Source organism: Gekko japonicus, unplaced genomic scaffold (genome assembly GCF_001447785.1).
Source record: "Gekko japonicus isolate JY-2015 unplaced genomic scaffold, Gekko_japonicus_V1.1 scaffold33, whole genome shotgun sequence".
NCBI classification, from domain to species: domain Eukaryota; kingdom Metazoa; phylum Chordata; class Lepidosauria; order Squamata; family Gekkonidae; genus Gekko; species Gekko japonicus.
Window position 1 is genome coordinate 1,243,304 of NW_015174272.1, and position 11,446 is coordinate 1,254,749.

Consider the following 11,446-nt stretch of genomic DNA (forward strand, 5'->3'; position numbering starts at 1 on the left):
CCACATTTTCACACATCTTTTCTTTGTTGTTTTGAAAGTACTTTGGAAATATGGGGTCTGCATCTGTCTCCATTAATTACTGGGGAGCAACCAAAAACCAAGGCAGAGGGAAACTGGGGCAAAAGAAAAATGAGAGGGGGGGGGGGAACCCCACCACCTACCAGACCACAATTACTCTGGTCAACATTCATGCCTTTCCCCACACAGACCTTCTCCTCCTTTTAGACCTCCACAACTTCCATCAAGAAGGAAGCAACTTCCACCAAGACCAGATGCACTTAGAGAGTAAGCAGGAAGACCCCACAAAGCCCTGCTTCCACTCTAACCCCTTCCCTGTCCATCTTAAAAAAATAAAATCAACACTAAGAACATATATAACTTATTTTAAATTATTTTAAAATGTCTTTTTAGAAAGAGAAAGACTGTGACAATTTAAATAGCCCTGTGCCCCTCTCTACTGTTGGCTGACAAACTTCCAAACTCTGCACACTGAGGCTCAGTCTCACAGGAAACACATTCCCATCTCTTCCCAGTAGAACTGGAAGGGAAGGTGGGGGAAGCACACAGAGAAAGAGGGTAGACCCTTTCACAGCTTCAAGGGTGCCACATTCTCATACCAAGAATAAAAACATTTAAAAAGGGGTGGGGGCGCGGAGGGTGTAAAGGGCATTCACACAAGGCAGTGGAGATCACTGAGCCACTTGTCCTCTGCAGAAGACAACCCAACCTCAGTTGTGAAAACGGTCATCACTTGGGAAGAGGTGGTAGGGGAGGGGGAGGTTCCGAGGGCAGAGGGGGTGGCCGTGGGTTATCCACACTGGCAGCAGCCCTCGGGTTCAAGTACTCGCCGTATGAGTGCACAAAGTCAAAAGTGGGTGGCTGGGTAGGTTGCATGCCCTGCGCACTGAGCAGGGAATGCAGCATGTTCACTGTATCCTGGTAGTCAATAGTCTGGTTCATGTTATGCCCATTGGCCCCCGCCGTGCTCTTGTCCAGTTTTCCGTGAGCCGCTCTGGCTTTGCTGCCCTGTGCAAAAGATAAACTGGCTGCATCCAAGCTATGTCCGGGGTGCTGAGGGAAGGGGAATGACAGTGTGGCCCCTTTTGAACCCTTGCTGATTTTGGGCTGGTGTTCATGTGCTACAGCTGATCCCTCCTCAGCCAGGGGTCTCTTACGGGAGGAACAAGTTGGGACATAACCTTTGTGGGGCGCCGTGCCACTCTGGCTGCTATGCTTAGAGTCTCCTGGTCGCTTGGTGCTTGCAACTGGCTGTGTGTGCAAATGTTTGTGAGAGTGATGATTGTGATGGTGATGGTTGGCGGAGTGGCCCTTATGTTTTTCCCTGTGCTCACCCCGGCTTTTGCCGCTACTCTCATCAGATGAGCTGTGCCGTTCCGAGGTAGTAGGCACCTTGATGCGTACTTTTATTTCTTCAGGCTTGGAGGAAGGAAGGGCTGCTTTGTCCCCTGAAACAGGGAGGCGCACTTTGAGGGCAGAGGAGGGTTTATCAGCCTTCTCAGCTGGGGGCCGTTCCAAGCCATCAGTGCTGCTACTCAAGGGGATTTTCAGGATAATGGAAGAGGGATTGTTTTCTTGCTGCACATCCCGCTCCCGCTGCTGTTGCACAAGCAGGTTCTGAGCAGCATAGGCATACTGAGAGCGCACATTGGCCTCCATGTTTTCCAGCTCGCGTTTCTGTGCAGCCAATTCCTCAGCATGCTTGGCACGGTACTCCTTTAATGACACTTTCGCTAGTGGTGCACTCTTGCTGCTCTGCTTTGAGAAGGAGCCTCTACTGCTGTCGTGATGTGAGTGATCTGTGCTGAGAGAGGTTTCATTAGGCCTATGGCTGACCTCTAGTTTGATCGGAGCCATCCAGCTGTCTGATGTGTCTGTGCTGCCCAGATCTCCCGGGGAGTCAGCTGTGGCAGTTGGGAGTGAAGCCATAGTCCCTCCAGTCGAGGAAGTTGACATGCTCATCAGGCCTGCAATGGTCATGTCAGAGGAGCTTCTGGAGATCATGCTGAGGATTGTCTGTTCCGAGAGACAATCATCATCACCCTGCTCATCAGTTTTTGATTTATTGGCTGCCTGGATTGCCTAAAGTGAAAACAAAAAAACATGAGCTCTCCATGCCACCCAGCTTATGCTGTTCCACCTCTACCCCACCTTAAATATACAAAAGAGATGAAGGTGTAGTGTTATATACACATCAAGTGTTGTTTTTTATAATTCACCAATATTGGACTACATCCAGGAGAACAAATTGCAGAACAACTGCATTACAACAACATACAACATTTAAGACTGCCACTCTATACAATTCCCTTATGCAAGCCTGGGGGGGGACCACTCTCATGGCTTCATCACATTATCCCATATTCCAAGCAGAACAATAATTTTTAATAACAATTTCCACTTTTTGGAACTCTAACTTGAAATTCATATACTGTTTTATTAACAGGTTATTCAAGTCAATAAATGTCACTCACTGGATTAGAGCAAAAAACAATCCATGCAAGTTCATCTGCCTACTCCAGACAATGCAGGTATGAAGAGATGTAGTTACAAACTGATTAGGGACAGATACAGAATTAAAATCCTAACAACACTGAGCTGTGTTCTTTCTTACTTGCAACATCACACACACAATTCATGCTCTTACCCGCCAGTTCCTGATTCGTTTCAGCCGATTAGGAGTTTTTTCGAGGATCTGCAGGAATTCATGTGTTAGCTCTGGAAAGGAAGCACAAGAACACAAGGGCAATAAGACTGATAACTTACAAACCAGAGCAATGAGACTGTTAATTACCAACCTTGCCAATAAGTGCAGGATGAATAGCAGTGGCTCAAATTTATAAAATTTGTCCCATTTAATGCTTTCTATTATCAATTGCCATCCTGAGGTAACAGAATAGAGATGCCAAGCTAATGAAATACCTTTTATTGTGAATGGGAATGTATTTGACCTTGCTCCAAACTTACCATCCAAAAGTTCCAGAGTTACAGTGCCATCCACGTACTCCCACCAGTGCTTCCCGTCCGTGGAGACTGGGATCTCCCAGTTGGACCACTTACAGGCCAGGTGGATGCAGACGCAGGCCACAACGGGAGGGGTGTACTGCAGGCTGAAGGTGGTTAGGTGAAGACTGACATCACCAGCAGGGAGAGAGAAACAGAAAGCTGTAAGCTCCCAAGCCTGAACGGCAGCAGCACACACAACCACCCGCTGGACAGACACTGCAAGAAGTGGGCAGCCCTAAGCTTTAAAAGCTTTTATCATTCTGCACAGTCAAGCCTGTCCTGCTCATACCAACTCTGTTTCAGCCTGAAGCTCCAGGACCCCCATATGGCCTGCAGAATGAGAAAGCAAAAATGCTGTATTTTTTAAAAATGTGCCCTCCATTTGAACAAGTGGCTGAATAATCTAGTTGCACCTGAATTGTGTTCATTTCATAGAGATTTAGGAAACTCAGCTCTTTCACAATAGCTTTATTCACCTGGCAAAAGATGCCAAAAACTTCATCTAACAACCTGATCACTTACAGCAATAAACTTTGCAGCAAAATCAAATTCCAACAATCCACGTGATCAGCTATGGTTGACAAACCCTTAGACATGTTCTACTTCCTTTTAAGCTTGGTCTTGTTCCTCCTTAAAATGCTAGAAAGTTGGCACACTGCCTTGACCTAGATAGCCCAAGCAAGACCAAACAGCTCAGATAGTGGAAGCTAAGCAGGGCTGACCATGGCAAGTATTTGGATGGGAGACCTCCGAAGAATACCGGGGCCAGGAGGCAGAGGCAGGCTATCAGGCCACTTCTCTGAACCTCCTCAATACCTCAGTAGGAGCTGCCAGAGGTCGCCATGATTCCCAGGCACAGGCACGCACACACACAAAAATACCAAAAAAAAAAAGTTTGCACATCAACTACAGAACTGACCCCAGAAACCTAACAAGTGATGTTGACAGGAGAATAAAACACGGTTTTACTCATATCCCAATGACTCTACTTTAGACGTTCTAGAGATTGTATCATAGTTACAGTACTGATCCATAAATGGCAGCAATTAGGCAGACCCGCCCCTTGGAGGGTTACCAGCTGCTCCTCCAGCCCCTTTTCTGGTTGCTACAGATGAGGGGAAGTATGGAGACAGTAGCAGCTGTTGAAATAACAGGACTTGCTGATGGGCCCTTCAGGAGGACCCGGACTCAGCTCATTGGTCCCACTTCTACAGTAAGTACTCTCCAGCTGAACTAGGTGATAAACCAAGGGCACTTTTTATACGGCATATTAACCCAACCCAAATTCTGCACCAAATTGACCTGAACTGTTGTCAAATAAACAAGTTTGAGTGTTTTATTTTTTACAATGTAATTTTTCTACACATCATTGGAGACAAAGTCATAAAAACACGCAGTCCCAAACAACTTGCCACTCAAAGACTTATTCACGTCATTTCTGGTCTTGAAATTTCCCCAGCCACTAGACCTACATCTTTTCAGCGCACCAGATACTCTTTCAAATGAACTATCAGAATTCTGCATACTGCACCAATCACAAAATTCCTTAGGTCTATATACAGTGTATGCCATTGTTCTCACCATTACATATATTAACAACGTCAGACAAAGCAATTTTGTACCAGCTAAGAATACTGAATTCAGTAGAGACTGACAGTAGGTTGTATTCCACCTAAAGTTTCTGCATGCAGTGTGTGTGTGTAAGAGAGAGAGACATATTCCCTCTTGCAGCAGACCTCTGATCCCCTTAAAACTATTTGAGGGGGGGGTTCCCATATTTCCCAAGAGCAGCATTTTAGGAGGGGAACACTTCCATGGATGGAAATCCTTCTGTCTGAGAAAACTGTAGGCACAATCTAAGCCAATGTTTTCATTTTGTCCTTGTGAAGACAGTTAAGACATGAAATAATGCTTCCATTTTATTAGTTATGCCACAGAAGCTTGCTGGGTGACCTTGGGCCTGTCACACACATTCAGAATAACCGGACTCACAGGATTGTGAGAATAAAATGGAGGAGAGGAGAACAATGCAAGCTGTTTTGGGTTCCCAGTGGGGGAAAAAGCAAGGTATAAATAAAGAAGCTATTAAAATAAATTTAAAATCAGAAGTCACTTAAGCCAATAATTCTATGTTTAAAATTCTAGCTTCATTCTTCTAAAGTAACTCCAATGGTTTTCCTGTGAACATTAAAGCTGGTAAGTGTCCATCAATTTTGCCCATTTGTAAGAAGTTAATCACCTATAGCCAGTAAAAATGGATAGATTATAAGGCAGGGAAGCTTTACGCACTAGTTTTTTCTATGTTCTCCCTCCCTTTCAGGCTGCAACCAACAAATATGCATGGACTAATAATTTTGTGAACTTCCTGCAGCATTGTTTTACCTCCTACCAATTAAGCTGAAAATCACAGATAGCCACTGCATAATATAGCTGAACATGGATTTCTTCTGCAAGGTTTGAATAAAACTCTTAAGAACCCCATTTTCAGATAACACAAATACAATTTTATTTTTGAGGTCAATACCTACCTGTTGGTAGCCATGAAATAAGACGTTTGTGCCAGATCCTTGCTGGCTACAGAAGAAAGAAATTTATGAGTCAGTTTTTGTCAAATATTCCAAGTTTTGCTACATACTCCTATTATAGCATCAGCCAGTTAAGAATGTAACAGTAGCCACAGGAAGCTCTCACACAAGACTCAAAGCAGCATAAATCAGCAGCATACGGATTTGCTGTGATCCAGTATATTTGTTGTAAATGCCTGCTTTGAACACCCAGCCAAGTTCATAACTTGGAGGTGACACTCCCACTTTAAACAACTTATCCCACATTAACACATAAGATCAGAGGATCGGGGGGGGGGGGGAAAAAAGGGGGGGGGGGGGGGGGGAATTTCCAATATATTCTACTTTACAGGTCCCTTAAACCTGAAACTCCTAAGCCTTCCTATTTATTAATAGGACTGTCTAATTGGACTGCAACTGTCAGCTGAGAAACCTCTATCTGAAAGCAACTGCAATGTTAGTATCACAGCAGCATTGTATCATTTCTTACCTCGAACAAGCTGTGTGCATTTCACCACATGTGTGTGGGGATGATCGATGGTGATTTCAAATCCTGGAAGAAAGACAAGAGATCAGTTATGTCATGGACAGAACATACTTGTGGTTCTACATACCACACATGCCTCTGGCTCCTGGGAGGCAAAGGGATCCTGCCCATCTGTCTCCTTCCCACAAGTTTGTGCTTTGTACTCGGATACAAGGAAGAAGAAAGAAGGGCTCCTTCCTAGGCTTAGATAAATCAGTTACCAAGTCACAGTAAAGGAAAAATCATAGATACTGCTAGCTTTTGAAGCAATAATAAGCTCTGCTGAAAATATTGTATGGGAAAACACAAACAAGGGTTTTGAATCAAACAATTTCCTGCACTAGGACAATAGCAGAAGAGAAGGTTCTGGCATCTGCTTGGAGAATTTGCTCTGTCACCCCCAAGCAAGTCAATGTTTTCCCTTTAAGAGAACAAGTGTCCTGAAAAACAAAATTTGAGTCCAATGGCACCTTTAAGACCAACAAAGTTTTATTCAAAGTGTAAGCTTTCGTGTGCAAAGCACACTTCTTCAGACAAATGGAATAAAATCTCCTCAAGGGTTATTTCCAGGAAAATAGAGTGTAGGGGGCAGCTGTTAGGAGGGGCCACTCAGAGCCAAGATGCACATGCAGAGTTGAAATTGGATCAGGTGGCCGGTAAGATTTTTTCAAGGTTTTTATTACTCTTGTTATAGTTAAAAGACCACTGCTAGAATCTATAGACTATGAATAGTCCAAATTACAAATTGCTAGGCAGACACAACCAAAACACTCTGAGCCCAATACTTGGATGAAACAGAAAATAATTGTTAAAAGCATCAAGTTAGTATGGCCAATGCAGTGACTTCTTACAGTTCTCAAATCTAAACTTATTCGTCATGTATTTGGGGAAAATATTATGTACAGATAGGATTAACTCCCTTGTACACAGGAGACTGAGATGCCTGAAGTTCTGCAATTGTATGTAATTGAGAACACTGGGAACAGAAAACATTTTGTTTTATTTATTTATTTACAATAGTAAGAAGTGTGAGTCAAGTGGCCTTCACAATTGGGAGGAAAAGTACTGATTCAGCTGCTAAAAAATTCTAAATAAATTAACATTGCAAACAAAAAGTAACGACAGCTCATCACCAACAAGTTATATTTGTTTGGCTGGGTACCTATCTCCCATCCTGGGTTACAGAGCTGATCATATAATCACATTATTAGGTTGCTGAGCTGCTAAACTTCAATCCAGAATACAAGGCCTGGAACCTGAGCCATGTAAAACCTGTTAAGGGAAAAACTCAAACCAGCTTTTGCATGTTCATATTTGTTCATGAAAACAAGCATGTCAATATATTCACACTAAAAAAAACATATCAAATCATAAATTGGCTGTTGTGAAATGGTTTGTTGCCTGGACTGGTGCTGTCCCACACTGGCCAGCTGTGCCTCTGCCCTCCAGCTGTGAAGAAGACTGGGTTAGACTCTCCACTCTGGGAACTTTCCTGGGTCATGAAGCAGCCCGTCCGCTTTGAAAAACTTACCCAGGGTCTGCAGTATTATGCTCTCTAGAATGACCAGGTCTTGGGCTTGTTGCAGGTAAGCCTGGGGTTGAGAGGACAGGCAGGTTACTTGTGATGAGGCACTCTGTATCAAGCCTGCATATTTCTAACACTCTCTTGGGGCGGCAAAAACTAACAAGGGGGAATCTTTATCATACTCAGCACTGGAGAGAATTGGCACAGGCATCCCATTCCCAGAAGTAAGTTACGTGCCTATTAGACACATTTCTTGCTTGTGAAAAATTGCTGTTGATTTCACTGGTTTCAATTGCCATGAAGTTACCAGTGTACGCTAAAAAATGGCCCTTTCCTCCAATTTGGCTTCAGAACAAAGCTTCCCCCTTGTTGGCAAGGTTAGATGTGCTGGCCCTGTCAGGAAGGGCTGTGGTGAGACATAAAACAATAGTCCCGCTTGAATGGCAAGGGACAGGATTGAGCTTCAAATGCCATTTTCTGCATCTCTATAAAAGGGTGATCCTGGCAGGCAATATCCACCCCTTAGTGCAAAGTCTAATGCAAACAGTGCTATACACACCTGATTCACAACACACTAGCAGGAGGACACAGGACAGACAAGCCATCTGGCTTATGAAAACCCAGAGTTTTCTGTGCTATGCATCAGCAGGTTCAAGAACTAGTTAACAGTGCTCTGAAATTTAGCCACTCATTATGACAAGACCATAAAACTCTATATTCAATGAAGCACGAGGGGCTTGCACTGTCAGGATGTGTTCTTTTCCCTCCCTCACCAGACTTGATCACAACTACATACCTCACTCCGTGTATCTGGAAGAGCCTCTTGAGGACGCAAACAGGCATGAGCGACTTTGATGACATGCTCCAGTTTTCGAGGTTGTTCCTCCACCTTGGCTGCCAGGAAAAGGGCAGCTGGTGCCACAGACTTTATAAAGAAAAGACAGATTTAGCTTCTGCTTTCAGATGACAATAACCTCTTAAATGACCAGAGAAATCTGCTACCTTAACAGTATGATCTTAGACCTAGTTGTTATTATGATTGACTATTATTGAAATATTCAGCACAAAGAAAAAACTGACTTGACAAGATATTAATGCTTAAGCCTCTTATGTTACATCATATAAAATCTATGTTATAATATTCCACTAAAATCTATATTAATTTGAGAACTTTTTTCAGATAACATTCACAAGTTATACAGAGAGCGGAAGACAATTTAATGTAGACTATGCATTTAAGATTGTTTTTACTTTAAAGATACATACAACTTGTTCTTATGATTGTGGGGAAAGAATAAAAATGTGACTATTTCCACTGTACAGTGCCTTGTACTTGATGCCTAATTTCTTCAATCCCCTTCAAAATTCCACGAAATCTCAGCAGAGCAATCACAGTCATGTTACATAGATTTTTTGTCCTAACTTAGATGCTATTAGGAAGCGGGTTATTTTCCTCTCAAGTTTACCTCATCTTTTCTGCAATCTTTCCCAAACCTGCTTTGATGCAAAGTTTCGGGAATGCTTGCTGTGTGGGTGAGCAAGTCCAGACTGTCAAAGTTCTGACCACTTAAAAGCCATTTGCCCTTGTCCAGTCCCTGCAGGACCCATATCCTTCTTCACACCACTGGGCTGGGGCTTGTTTGAGGGTTTTCAGTAACTGACATATGGATAGTATATCAGTTTGTCACTCACAGTTGTTAAAAAGCATCCCTTTCACCATCTTCCACCCCACAGCTGAACCTTTGAGTGAGGAATCTCACAAGATAACAAAGCGAGGAGTGGTCTCTCTCCACCACAAAGAACTCTCTAGTAAATGGCAGTTACCCTTTTGATCCTCACCTATCCAAAAGTTTCTGATTCAGGTACTACAGGGACAGAGACAAAACCAGGTCTATGCAGGTTACCTACAAGCAGTTTACATGAGACATTATTTCCAGTCTTCAGTTAAACTGCGTTGTGCCAGTATTGCAAACAATTTTACCCTATGCCACATTTTCTAAACATTTCTACTACAGAATTTTGCTCATATCCTCTTTCCCAGATATAACTTATGCCAATGAAACAGTTAAAACAATACTTACATTCCGATGAAACTGAGTAAAGGACTGAACCATGTAGAATCGATGCATATAAACAATAGCAGTGTTGATAGTCAGTTGAGAACTAACAACTTACAGTTAAGGAAAAAGTAGACCAAGTTTTTTCTAAGCTTACATTCAAATAGTAATATACCTGGTAAAAATTCAGACAGCAATTTCAGTTTTAACAGACTGCTTTGCTGTGTATACTCCAGCCCTAACAAACACTTGGGTTCATTTTTTAGCAATCACATATCAGCCCTTTCCTTGATCTCCAGATTTGTTCTGAGTAATCTGTATACTTCTCCTGAGATATGGACTCTCTGCAAATCCAGTACCTGGGCAGTACAGCTACCATAAACCCTACCACTGTATTATTATGTATTCACACAACTGCAGCCTTAAACCAGCCCCACCAGTCCCCCCCTCCAAAAATCACACATTTAAATCCAGCATGAAGCATTACTACCCAGGGTCTCCCAACATCACCTACATCAACAACACTAATAAAAAATAACTCATAGGCGTTTTTCATCTGGCTCATCTTTAAAAATATGAATTAAAATAGAATTAGTTAAAGTACTTTGGACACAGAAAGCACTAAATGAACACTAATAATTAATGTGTTAAAGACTAAAAATATTTACAAGGCCCAGAAATGGCTCCCTTCTTCTAATCTGGTTTCTTCCCCACCCACCGACCCCAGCCTGCTCTTAAATGCCCAATCATTTCTGCAAAATGTGGAATCGCGAATATACTTCGTTGCTCACCCAAAATGTTTAGAGAAAACCTCGCTCAAGCTCCCCAAGCTTCAGAGCCTACTCTCCCAGCCAGCGTTGGAGTTCCACGTTGATCATCTAGGCAACGCAAGCTCGACAACCCGCGATCCACCCACAGGCGCATCTGAGCTCTAGCCCCTGCTCTCGAACCAAGGCACAACCCTTCCTGGACCGGCATAATAAAGCGCCCGGTGCGTAAACGGAAACCAACCCAGACCTACGGCAGGGATTCATCCCCACCCCTAACGCCCCGTACCCAGGACTAAGCCGGTGTAGCCCCAGCCAAGATGTTTACCCATCACGGATCTGGGCCCGAGGCCGCCTCGCCAGTCCTGCTCCCCCCACACTGCTTAGCGCGGCCTAGTCTCCGAATGGATACACATTGAGGCGCTGGCCCATATCCTGAAGTAGATTAGCCGCCTGCTGCCGGTATGACAGCTCCTTATCCGGGTCTATCCCCGCGCGACGGGAAGGACTCCGCGCAAGCTGTTCCCGGCTGAAATACCAGCGCTTCCCTCCTCCTGCCGCCGCTGCCGCCGCCGCGCCACACACCGCCATGATGGCCGCCGTCACCGTCGACAACAACGCATGCGCGTGTGGACGCACGAAGCACGCACTGGCCCTGCGCGTACGCAATCGCGTCAGTCTCACATGCGCATGCGTACACCTTCCTAGCCCCAACCCCCCCCTTCCGCTAAACTACTTTACGTATGAAAAAAAACAACAACATCCACATCCTGAATTTCCGGTATGAACCGTTAAGCTTTCATTGGCCTTTACGCCCCTGCAGGGCGCTCTGTCCCTTCCTCTCTATGGTGAAAGGCGTATATGCCCATAAGCATGAGAGTTTAGAGATACGCTATAGCACCTACAACTTCTGATTTTCGTTTTGGATTAGGAATCTCCATTTTGTATGGGAAAGAAGTGTGAGGAGCTTGTGCTATTTTGAG

The 11,446-nt window shown here is 44.0% G+C and overlaps 1 protein-coding gene across 1 annotated transcript; it reads right to left on the reverse strand.

The window, feature by feature from the left end:
* Nucleotides 1-395: 395 nt before the first annotated feature.
* On the reverse strand, nt 396-11,059 carry CCNT1 (cyclin T1). Its single transcript, XM_015423682.1, has 9 exons — nt 10,876-11,059; nt 9,721-9,802; nt 8,436-8,564; nt 7,646-7,706; nt 6,079-6,141; nt 5,553-5,598; nt 2,986-3,149; nt 2,666-2,736; nt 396-2,100 (listed from the first exon to the last, which is right to left on the reverse strand). The coding sequence occupies exons 1-9, from the start codon at nt 11,052-11,054 to the stop codon at nt 748-750; spliced, it is 2,148 nt and encodes a 715-aa protein (XP_015279168.1). The 5' UTR covers nt 11,055-11,059; the 3' UTR covers nt 396-747.
* Nucleotides 11,060-11,446: the final 387 nt, after the last annotated feature.